This window comes from Scylla paramamosain, chromosome 42, assembly GCF_035594125.1.
Source record: "Scylla paramamosain isolate STU-SP2022 chromosome 42, ASM3559412v1, whole genome shotgun sequence".
In the NCBI taxonomy this organism is placed as follows: Eukaryota; Metazoa; Arthropoda; class Malacostraca; order Decapoda; family Portunidae; genus Scylla; species Scylla paramamosain.
In genome coordinates this window covers 8,395,001-8,407,871 of record NC_087192.1, presented here as the reverse complement: position 1 = coordinate 8,407,871, position 12,871 = coordinate 8,395,001, and the positions used below count along the sequence as shown (strand labels likewise).

Genomic DNA, 12,871 nt, shown 5'->3' with positions numbered 1-12,871 from the left:
AAAATGTATGTATACGTATCTATGCATGCATAATGCATGCATGCGTAAAATTGTGTGTATGCACACATACTGTTCACGTATGAGTGTATACTGCATGTATGTGTGTATGTGTGTGTGTGTGTGTGTGTATATATATATATATATATATATATATATATATATATATATATATATATATATATATATATATATATATATATATATATATATATATATATATATATATATATATATATATATATATATAATGGGTAATCAAATTTCATACCTGTTTTATTCACTTCAGCTTGTATGAAGCTCACACCTCATGTGTAGCATCATCATTCCGCCATTTTAGCAGCTATTGAGTGTTTGAAATAAATGGTGTTGGATTATATCCACTCAGTTAGGTTACTTGACAGTGCAGTAGCCAGGAAGGCTGGAGCAGGTCTATGTTGTGTTAGGACTCACAGGTGGTCATGTGGTGATGTGGCAGAGTGCAGCAGCCAGGTCTGTGATACCTTCATATCAGAACAAAAAACACCAAAGGTTACTGCTGGAGGGAAAGGCTTTCTTCTTTGCTTCTCTTTCTGCAGGAGCAGATTTTTCTTAGAGAAGAGAATAGCAGGCACAGTGGTGGCAGAGCAGCACTGGTAAAAAAGACTGAGGAGGTGGTCTAAATGTGGAATCTACAACAAATGTGATAGCAGGTAAGATAAAGCCATTCTATGTGATCATGGCTCAGCTCTGAAAGGATCACTGTACCAAGCACACACTTCTACTTACTCTGCATGGCATGTCTATTTTTCACAATCCTGACAGAATGATGGGCATGTGCTGTTTCTCCCAACACAAACTGGTCTTTTTTTTTCTTTCTTTTTTTTCTTTTTTTTTAATGTATCCAGATCTTACTCAGAGCAACAGAGATAACTCAGAGTGAAATTTCTGGTTGGATGATTCATAACAACCAACTACAGCAATCTGACTCACCAGCATTAGAGTTCAGCCACATCTGCAGGAGGCACACCAAGAGAGTTTTCGTGCCACTTGTTACCACTTTTATTATGGACTTTAAAGCAATGATGCTGCCACCACTGTGACTTCTGCTTTCATTCCAGCTCCAAGGGATGGATAGATTCAATTGAAGGATAAGCAAGGAAGGGGGGCTTGTCTGTTCCAGTTATTCTGGCTTTTCATTTACTAACAACACAGTATTACTACAATCACATGACCATTTTACATAAAATTATTACAACTACAATACAAGGTCAACACAGTGCTCAGTACAGCCTTCCTGTTGCTACACCACCAGGTGGTAAAACCACAATCCAACACTACTTATTTTAAAAACCTTCCAGCTCTCCATGAGTCCATAACAAACACTTACCAACACACAAGGACTATTTATGACAATCAACTTAATACTTTTACTTGACTTACTAAGACAGCAAATGTGAAAATCATAAGGAAAATGCACAAAACTTAGAATAAGAATTTGGTGGCTTGCAAAATCTGGCAGTGTAATCTTAGATCACATGAAATTTGAGTAACCCTGGAACAGGTATTAGAAAAGATTATCAAATTTGAAATACTAAAACTAAAAAAAATAAATGTGCCTGAATGATGCATGCAAAAGCATAGCATGTGTATTGAAGCAGCTAGGCTATTTTCAGTACATTAATGATGAAAAAGATAACCATCAAGTATCAGTATAAAATGAGCACCATGTGAAACTGTACACAGCAGTGGTGAGCAGCGAGTGACAAAGGTGAGGATGCGGTGTGCACCAAAATGCAATAGAAGAGTGCGGCGCAAACCGAGGGGACTCAAGAGGTACCCACCTCAAAAACTGCACCCTCATCAAAACCAGAGCCACCACTTTGGGAAGGGAATACAACATGAGAAACTACAGGTCAGTGTGCAGCAGAAAGCAGTAAAGTGGTCTTCAACAAAAGCAAAGGTCAAAAGTTATAACCAGGAAAACTTAAAACTATGTAATAAAGTATATAAATATATATATAATGCATACTATATGAAAATAAGAAATAAAGATTTAAATTAAATCATATCTAAAAATCATATATGTACTATGCTGTAGAGGTACACATAGTATCCTCAAAATTCATAAATATGTGTGAAATAAGCAAGATTCATGCCTTTGTTTGCATGATTAGAACAAAGTATAACAAAAAGGAGTGCCCTTTAAGTAAGCTTGTCTAATGCAACAAAGAAAAAGTGGAGCAAGGATGATATAAATTATGCACAAAAATAAATATTTACTGGAAAACAGAAAAGAACAAGATTGAATAATAATGATGATGACATCATCTTCACTTTCATTTCACTCCATTAAGGGACTTTCTCTATACCTTGTAATTATTCACATCTTAGTTATTTTTTCTTCTTCTTCTTCTCCTTTACCACACAACATAAGGATGAGTATTGGTGAAGAAACATATGTGTAAAAATATTTTGGGAAAATTACTTATTCTTTATTTCAATGAAGTAAGCTTCTTAATGAAGCACTGTAATTGTAGATTGTGTAAAGCTTCAGTATAAAAATTCCCCTTGCTGGTTTTTCAATTATTTTCAGAGTTTAGAACTTTCTGTTTTTTTGTTTTTTTTCAAGTGCTACTGAACTTGTTTGGAAAAAAGGCGACTTGTATGAAAACTTTTTTTAAAAATCCAATTTTCCTTTGCAGTTTTGTAGCTTTAAGCTACAGAAAGGAAACCTGTCTCACCCTCCCAACATGTGCCACCATAAATAAGTGCAGACAACTGTGTTAAAAGACTTAGAATTTCTAGTTTCTTTTTCCTAACCTTTTTGCCTTTTTAGCTAAAGTGTAAAGGTTGTCTTGCTTCTACTGTGGTGCTTCTTCAGGGGAACAGTTCCCCTGAAGAAGCACCTGTGAAAACAGTTGGGAAAAAATAAACTCTTCCCATAACCCTTGTGTCTCTTTTCACCTTCACCTCCAACTTGTCAAAATGTCTCAAGACTGCATACTTTTAAAGATTATAAAGATGGAAAATCTAAGAGAAGCATTAGTGGCTTATACTGATATACATGAAAACATGAATGCAGAGAATCATCACAGGCAAGAAGGGTAACTGTTGCAAGTAGAAGGATTGTATGTGAGTTTGGTGAGATGGGAGGATAGGAGTACTGGACAGCAACCAAATAAAGTAAAAAACTGACATATTTAGATAATAGAAGAAAGGAAGCCAGGAAGACAGGGTGAATATGGTCACTGTTGATGAATAATTTCCATGAGTGTCCCTGGCTAGCTGCACACTAAAATCTGCTCTGAAACAATGGTTACATTTGAGTATTATGGAACACAGAATATTTAAGGCACAGAAAGGTTGAGTAAATCTAGTTTTTCAAACTAATGATGATAAGTTAGAAATGTCAACAAGAGAAGAATTGTATGTTGCAATTATGACCACAAGAGATCAAAAAGATTGTTTGATAGGCAATGTCCTTTATAGGTGAAAATGTCCACACTGATGGTTTTGTCTGCCTCCATTAAAGTGTACCACACATCACAGTTACTATCAACTGTTAGCCTTTTAAACATGGTATAGTGCTTGGAAAACTATGATGAAGAAACTTATGAATAGTACTGTGAGATACAGTAATCCCAGTTTTGAATTATTCCATCTTTGATATGATAATCCTGAGAAAATATCTGGGAGATAGAAAAAAAGTTGGTATGTATGAATCAATTATCTATTCCTTTATGAACAATTCATAAAAGATACTTTAAGTATTTATAGAAGAAAAAACTGTAAGCACCAGTGTATTTATGAAAGAACAAGAATGTATCTGCTTCAAGGATGGAATTTCAAAATGAAAACTGAATATTAAAAGGAAGAGTGAGGTTGTGTAATATCATCTTTGTCCAGTGCATGCTCTCCTAGTAACTTCCCAGGGTGTCTTTGGGATAACAAGTATGTTAGAAGATACAGTCCACAAGACACTGTCTTGCCAGATATTGAAAATGTGTATACAACACAAATTGTTGTGTGTTATTTGCAGTGGATGACATAACTGTAGCATGACTTAGTGACCATGAATTGCACTTATGACCACTAAATTACTGAGATCATTCTGACAGTGTTGTTCACTAAAAATCTACAATCAATAATTTGTTACTTGAGGGAAATACAAAGTGTATCTGTAAGATGATGGAAAAAATAATACTTGCATAATTATCAATATTAAGAATAAGAAGCAAAAAAAAAGAAAATCAATACATACCAAAATATTTGAAAACTCAGAAAGTGCACCAAAGAAATTTTTTTTTAAATGTTAAAACTTGTTAAAACACAAGACAATAAAAAGTACTAATTAGTAACGGGTTGCATTGTTTCATATGATAACTCACCCTTAACCATGTGGTCCCTCACCTCATTCCTGACAGAAGACACAATGTTCTCCACCTCATCCTCAGGGAAGAGGTCTGGTATTTCCCCCGAGGCCAAGAGATCATTGATAAGGACAAGGAATTTCTCTTCAGGGATGTGAGCATCAGTTATGAGGAAAACTGTCCCAAGGTTCTTCAAGCCAGCACGGAGGTAGAGATTTGCTAAATCTGTCTGTAAAATAAATAAGAAAATATATAGAATACAAAAAATGTTCACCACAACAACACAATTGGGAGTTTGTTTTTTGTTTTTTTCTCCACCACTGTCTGTCCCAAAGCCTACAGCAGAGTGAAGAAGAGTCAGAGAAAAATAATCACATAATCAGAAACCTACTGCATTGTAACAAAGAAAGCTTCTGGCCAAATTGCATAAAACTGAGAACTGTAAGCTGTGAGAAGTATCTCTGCTGATAAAGTACATGACATTCGACAACTGAACTCAAGTCTTTTCATCTTAGTTTCTCCAGGCATATACAAATACCCTTTTATAACCTGCAAAAGAAGCATGTAATTTGTCTAAGTGTACCTTCATTCTATATAACTTTTTCTTTCTCATACCTATCAGGCAGTATACAAACAATATATAAAAACAAAAAATTTGACAAAAAAAATATGTAAAAAGCCATAACTTAATAAATCAACAACAAATGCAAAATCCATCTACCTATGCATCTATGTACCAAATTAACACCTCCCTTAACAAAGAGTAACTGAATGGAGACAAATTAATATTTACCCTTAGTTCCTGAATGCCGTAGTCTTTGGTGAGTGTGATCTGGAACACTTCAAGACCAGATATGAATGCTGCAAGTCGGGCCAGGGATTGTTTGCCTGAACCTCCCACTCCCACCAGAAGAGCATTGCCTCGAGGACACTCCAAGATGCGATTAATCCTATGTGCAAGTGCCAGTAAGGAGCAAAATACTGCTGGTTTCCTTAGATCATGTTTTCAGGAGCTTAGTAAATTAGCCTTTCAGTAAATACCAAGGTGCCAAGATCTTTCAGCACAGAGGAAGGTGCTACTGCAAAAACTCATATACTACTACTGAACTATATAAAGTTTAATACATATTTCCTAAGAAATTACTATTACAATCTTCAAAAGACTAGATGCTGAAACAGTGTTAAAAATTTTGCTTCTTGATCATTGAAATGAGTTGGATCCTGTAATGGTGCAAACAAGGACAAGTTGAAGAAATGTACTTATAGAGAAAGAATAACATGATTTTCACTCAAGTCTTGCATGCTTCATATTAACTGATCATTGCACACACACACACACACACACACACACACACACACACACACACACACACAAACACACACACACAAACAGTCCCTATTAGTAAATTATTTCACCTCATGAACAAAGTAAACATCATGTCCTTTTCACTCACTACTTTCTCTTACTGTTATATATGCTTCCTTTAATACAAAAATCTGAGCCTTTACAATTTCATTCACCATGCCTGGAGCCTTCAAGAAGCATGCATTACAAAACAGGTTTCAATAATGGCTGGAATATAATAAGAGTTAGAGTGTAGACTGACATTCTGAGAGCATTATCTTCTCTCATGGCAATGTGACAGTGGTACATTACCTATGAACCTTTATTTACGTCATTATTACAAAAGGTTGTCAGTTATTTTCCTAATTAGTCACTTTCACTTACCGACAGACGTGAGCCATGGCATCCTCAAACAACACTAGATTCATGGCAGCATTGAGCTCATTGTAGGTGGTGAGAGCATCCTGTAAAATGGTGTTGAGGTCCGTCCAAGACTGTATAGGGAGGTAGCGTGGCTCCCCAACTCCTCGTGCAAAATGACAAAACACATTTGGTGTTGCCATGACCTCTCCTTCATCTAGCTCCTTTTATCCAAAGTCGGGTTGTCCATGAGAATATGGGTGAGGATGCATGTGGCAAGAAAAGTACGAATTCACAATTACAATGTTCAGTATTAAAGCAGAATGATAAGCATCACACACATACACACACACACACACACACACACACACATATGAGGGAGTAGAGGAGGTGCACCTGAGCGACTTAATGGTCTGGGATACACAGGACACTAGAGGACATGGAAAGAGGCTGATGAGGAGTGCTTATAGAAGAGAGTTTCCCATATAGAAGTATTGATGTATGGAACAGTCTGGATGAGGAGATAGTAAATGCAGAAAGTATACATTGATTCAAGGCTAAGTTGGATATTAAAAGATATGGAGATGGGACAGCACGAGCATAATTCTTTTCCCATAATGCACAACTAGGTAAATACAACTTGGTAAACAGGTAAATACACACACACACACACACACACACACACACACACACACACACACACACACACACACACTGCAAACCCCCCAAAATTACATATGGAAAAATTGAAAATTGAAGAGAATGTTTTCCTCTGGACTGTGAATATGGGAATCATCAATATGCACACACACACACACACACACACACACACACACACACACACACACACACACACACACATAATGACATGAAAATATGGAGATCTCAATGGCAAGGACTGTGAAGATGGACAGAGTGAGGAGAAGGGAGACACTTAGTGCTCTTGGTGATTCCTCAGTGTTCAGTCCTGAGGCTCAAACACAGCATTACAAACCAGATTTATAGAAAACTCTCACCAGGACTTCACTACACTTTTAATATGCTGTTAGTTTGTTTCTACCCATTTGTGAGACTCAAACAGGCAAGTAATGTGGGATCAATTTCACTGCTGTAATTACCATGTAGGGTACTTAAAGTAATGAGCTTAACACTAATATAGGAAAAAAAAATTAGTGATAAAAAAATCAATTGATTCAACTTTAAAGCAAAAATAATGCCACTAAAGGCATATGAAGGTGACTTCAAAGGGTATTTTGATATGTATAAAAATTATGATTCATCACTAGCCTGTCTCTTTCTCATTCAAATGGATTTCTAAGATCCTTGAATCATATCTGTAACTGTGGAAAGATTATTGAGATGATACATGCATAAATATACATCCATATCAGTTAAGGTAATTCCATTGTGCATATTAACATTTGTTTTCTTTTCTGATCATATCAGAGTAACAATCTTTTCTACATGACAGATTGTCAATGGTCATTTACCAAAGGAGATGTGAGTAACTTTGCAGAGTTTGTCAGTTGGTCACAGCCTTGCATGGTAACCACACATGCATGAACCATTCTCATCCAGTCATGGCTAGAAGTACATCTCACAAAATACCAAGTAATTAAGGAAGATGGATGTCAGTACTTGGAGACTCCACAAAATGGAATAATTACACATAAAAAAAAAAAACACAGTTCTATAATAAAAACTTAGTGTTCTGTAAAAATGAACCACACTTGTTCTATCCCCTTCAAAAGATAAAAAAGTCTGCACTAATACAAAACACATCAAAAGTGCTATTACATGCATGTAAGTACTATACATCACATTCATATTTTTTATGCACTACATGACCATAAGTGTAATAAAGCAATTCCTTATAAAGTATACCAGTTTTTAGCTTCCTCAGCACTAAGAGCAGTAAGCTTAAGATTTCTAATGTTCATCTTTGATTTCTAATAAAAAACTACATCTACATCAGTGACAAGCTATGAACTATAATTTAACTATTTTCTTATGCCAAACCTAAATAGTGCCTTTTTTCAGAGTAAGGTTTTACACCCACCAGTAGACAAGTAATATTTAACACTTCAATGCATCTTACGTGTGTTGAAGGCACCCAATATGTAGATATGGGCAGATACTACAAGGTATGAAAATTGTGCTTTCCAATGTGCTTTACAGCATATGAAATTGCACAATGAACATCTATAGTCAATGAATATTATGTAGGCATCTTCATACTGTTTCTCAACATAATGAACTTAAAAAAACACACACACTTAAGCTCAAAAAAGCACGTGCAAAAATGCAAAAACTGCACAGGCAACTTTTAACATCACTTTTGTATTTTATTTAGGGAATAGATCAAGCTAAATAAACTACCAAACTCTTACTATTCTGTTTATATTCCCAAACCAGCAATCTTACATAGGGTGATCCAGACAAAGCACCACATACTCATACATACATCATTCACATTCTTAGTCCCATCAGCCCCTGATGAAAAGGGATAGTCTTGTGGACCACCCCACCGTACCTCAGGAGCATATGCATATGTATATCCAATTATCAAATGTTTCTTTAGCAATTTGACCTTAATTTTAATTTTTATCCCTCTGTCTCCCCTTATGGTTGTTCCTTTCAGTTCCCTCAAGGAGGCTGAAGTGCTTATAATTCTTATTTTGATTATGACTTTTACCTGAAGGCAGTTGCTATACAAGATACAGATGGTAGTACTTGACGGCTGGATGTACATAAACAGTGAGTCAATTGGCAATTGTAAAGTGTCATTGTTTTTCTGAATGCCACAAAGTGTAAGCAGCCTAACAGAACAAAAACAAGGCCAGTTTTTGTTACTGTTATGAAAAATATAGTTGTAACACAAATATATGAATAACTATATATCATTTTGACACGAAACTAATGCATATATATCAGCATTCATATATTTGCATATAATTTAAATGCACAGAATTACAAGGATATGGATGTATTTTTATACAAGTACATTACATTTCATCACAGTGCAATTTAATCATGCCCCTTGTTTTATTAGCGGCATGTTTTCCTCTGACAAATATTATTTTGTCCTTGGACGTGAGGACAAGCAAGGTGGACACACATATCCAGGAACAGGAACCTCATGGGGACTGAACCCTATAGAGCACCAGAGCCCAGAGGCCTAAGTCCCTGGGGCACAGAACCCAGCAAGGACCTGTACATGGTCAAGCAGTGCCAAGATCACAAAAATGTAAATACCTCAATAACCGTCTCTTTCTCTTCATCGTCGTTCTTGAACATAAAAAAGTAAAAAAAATGTAAAGATGATGCTTGAAAAAAAAAATGTTTAAAAGGAGTCAATATGCTATTGCCTGTTATTCATTATAATGAATGATTAATAAAAGCTGATGAGTATTATGAGTTTTCTGCTTCTAAACCAGTTCCAAGTTGCAGAAATATCTGAAAATTATCATGCTACCATTATGCATGTGCATTAGAGCAAAATGCACATATCAGTCAGTTCAAAGTGATGGCTGCAAGATTTCCTCCCATCAAACACAAAGAATCTATTAGATATTCCTTCCAAGGCCTGATTCCATGGAACAGCCCTGTCTCTGCTCCAACTCCACCTTCCTTTGCCAAAATTGCAGATTGCTTCCTTCCCTTGAGTCCTGCAGGATTTGTCTTGGATCTATAATGACACATTTCCTGCCTCAATTTACAGCAAATGGGGCAGCATGATACTACACTGTAATAATCATGGATGCATCTGTTAGCCTATTTTGATACTTTTCTGAAACTCCTTAAAAAAAGGACAGCCACAGAAGAGTCCCCACTTGTACATGCCCATACACTTCATCTTTACAGTTTTCAAATGTTGCATTCATCAAAACTCTCTCTCTCTCTCTCTCTCTCTCTCTCTCTCTCTCTCTCTCTCTCTCTCTCTCTCTCTCTCTCTCTCTCTCTCTCTCTCTCTCTCTCTCTCTCTCTCCATATAAACACACACTATCATATAAACCACCATGCATGTCTTTCTCACCTCAAAGATCTTTTTGGTTACATCAACCTGCAGTTTGTTAAGCATCTCAAGGTCCTTTTCCTCTAAGAGGCGATCGCCATACACTCTTTGGGTCTCATGCAGCCAACACCGCAGCAACTCAATGGGAGCTTTCATTGTTTCTCCCGAGCAAAAGAGCAAACCCTGTGATGAGAAAGGAAATTGAGTGATATGGTCAGTCTTGAGAATTGAAAACTCACATAATTTGGAATAATAGCATGCATTTGTCTGGATCCTGGTTCAATGCATGCAGGATACTGAGGATTTCTTCCAAGAGTATCATATTAACACTGTTAGTCAACCTATAACTGATTAGCAGACCTTATGTTCTCCCATTAAGTATACTGTATCAATGTGTATAAATCAAAAGATAGAAAATACTAAAAAAAATAGCAATGAAACAAGTAAACTCTACCTGAAATATGTTGGTGAGATCCCGAAGATTGAAGATGTAGTGGAACTTAGTGGCAGTGGGAAGGAAGGTGAATGTAATCTTCTGGTGCAGCTGGAGTGCAGCTTGTACTAGAGGTTCTGTCATCTACACATAAAATAAAGAGAAAAAATTAAACAAGATCATTGAGGACTGAATGATAACCTTTGATATGAAACTTTGTTGAACGGCCATTAAACCTTACATCATTCAGGAGCACTTCTCTTGCTTTTAACTCATTCCAGAAAGAAAAGCATAAAAAGACCATAATATACATTGATTTTAATATACTACTGTGCAATCATGGCATGCACACACATTTAAGAAGTTAACAGGATCAGGGTCCACATGAATAAGCTATTCTTGTCATTAAGAATCAATGGAAAATTCATAAATGATAACTTTAGTTTAGTTTGTGTGTCACACCCGTATGAGAGCTGGGTTGAATTTCATGGCTGGGTTCTTGAGATGCTGGTCCAGCAGGGAGGAGTAGATCAGGTTGAGGCTGTCCATGCTTGGGAAGCTGTGGAAAACAAACATTTTCAATTTTAATCTTCAGAGTGAAAATCATTACAGATTTTGAGGAGAGAATCAAATGCTTAAATAAAATATCACCACAAAGAAAATAAGAACAAAAATAGCACAATACAGTTTGAAACTGCAAAAAAAATTAAAATATTTTGGTGAGCCCATACCTTACTGCAAAGACACTGAAATGCCGCTGAAGACGAGGATTGATGGTGAAGGAGCCAGCTGTTGGATTCATTGCCCCAACATACTGCACATTGTGGATTTCTTTCAGAGTGTGTTTTGTGCGGTCATACCAGTGGCCATAGTCAAGGTGTTGACGGATCAGAGTGTGAGGCTGCACAGTCCCATACTGGTCCACCTTGGTGAGGAATAACACATTCATTCCTTGCTCTGTCATGACTGCAACACTATCAGGCTCCCTCTCCCCTCCTACACTCAACAATGCTTAATAATGCTGTAACCATCTCTTTCCTACAGCATCCTTTTCAATCAAAATCATACCATCTTAAATATTTATACAATATTCATGAACCAAAAAACAAAACTTGCACAGAATAAACTTAATACAAAATACTGCACTGATACAGAGCTTTACTACTGCAAAAATGCAACAAAATAATGAAATGATTAAATACTAGGGATCACAGTTAAGAGTATGGATTGGTGGAATAGGTATATGAGCACTGTGCATGAGCATTGTGCCCTTACTTTCTAACAGAAAAGTTAAACTGATTAGGCAAATAATGAAGAAATTCAGTTTGATTCAGAAGTTCCTATTATGCTATGATTCAGAACCAGTACATTATAATCTCTCACCATTGGCATGTTGATGTCATCGATGAAATACACTAACTTTTTATTGCCTGGTGGTGCAAAGTTCCTCCCTGCCTTCTTTTCTAAGGGCTTTTCTAACACCCTCTGAAGCAGTTCTTTTGAGAGAAAAAGAAGAGAATATTTTCTAATAAACCAATAAAGCATGACATGACTCTGTGAGCATTGTGAAAAAGAAAAGTTGCTGATTATACATCTATTTTGAGGCTGAAAAATATTCTAAGCAATTATTGCAATTTCATACACATAAATCATAAAATCATTACAGCTTTAATTATATTAAGTACTTTCCTGTAAGTAAGAACCTGAATAAAGTAATAGCATTACAAATTACAGTTCACTTAATTCCCTTGTGTACTGCTGACAGAGATATGCATGCTCATACAAGTGAGCAACTTAAATATCTGCAAAAACATGTGAACTTCATTGTTATGTAACCCATATGTGAAAATTCTATTTTCCTGATAATCATTGGTTAATTTGGGTAAATCTATGAGACATATAATATTCCCATGATAAATGAAATATTCTATAGCAAATAGAGTGGACGTGCTCAATTTTGCTTAACCTAACACTCAAACAATGACATAATAACTACATATTGACAAAATAAACAAACTCTAGTGAAAAGAACCCCTGCTTTGAATCAACAAAATAATGTTTGTTATACTGATAAAATATATCAAAAATTTTGAAGAATGTTTATTTACTAAATAATGAATATCTGATTTGCATGGCATAGGTGTTGTATATGGTTACAATTTTCACAAGACAACTTCATACAGTACCTGAGGTGGTATAGTAATTGAAGGGAACATTGCACACTGCATATTCTTCAGGTAGGGAGTTCAGTTTTTCATTGAGAAGAGCTGACTTGCCACACCCTGAGGAGCCAACCAGCATCACAGGATGGTACTTGGACATCAGCAGGTTGATGAAGAACTTGAGCCGTACAGTTTCACTCGTGTGAA

At 36.0% G+C, this 12,871-nt stretch overlaps 1 protein-coding gene across 1 annotated transcript in view; it reads right to left on the bottom strand.

The window, feature by feature from the left end:
- Positions 1 to 12,871, bottom strand: part of LOC135093140 (dynein beta chain, ciliary-like) — a 53,820-nt gene that overhangs the window by 17,901 nt on the left and 23,048 nt on the right. Inside the window, exons 35-43 of the mRNA XM_063992044.1 lie at positions 12,689 to 12,871; positions 11,886 to 11,998; positions 11,234 to 11,427; positions 10,965 to 11,061; positions 10,524 to 10,646; positions 10,091 to 10,252; positions 6,079 to 6,278; positions 5,143 to 5,299; positions 4,390 to 4,578 (exon numbers count right to left, since the gene is read on the bottom strand). The exon at positions 12,689 to 12,871 is cut by the window's right edge and continues 10 nt beyond it. Of these exons, the coding sequence (XP_063848114.1) occupies positions 4,390 to 4,578; positions 5,143 to 5,299; positions 6,079 to 6,278; positions 10,091 to 10,252; positions 10,524 to 10,646; positions 10,965 to 11,061; positions 11,234 to 11,427; positions 11,886 to 11,998; positions 12,689 to 12,871 (1,418 nt within the window). The remainder of the gene's footprint in view (positions 1 to 4,389; positions 4,579 to 5,142; positions 5,300 to 6,078; positions 6,279 to 10,090; positions 10,253 to 10,523; positions 10,647 to 10,964; positions 11,062 to 11,233; positions 11,428 to 11,885; positions 11,999 to 12,688) is intronic.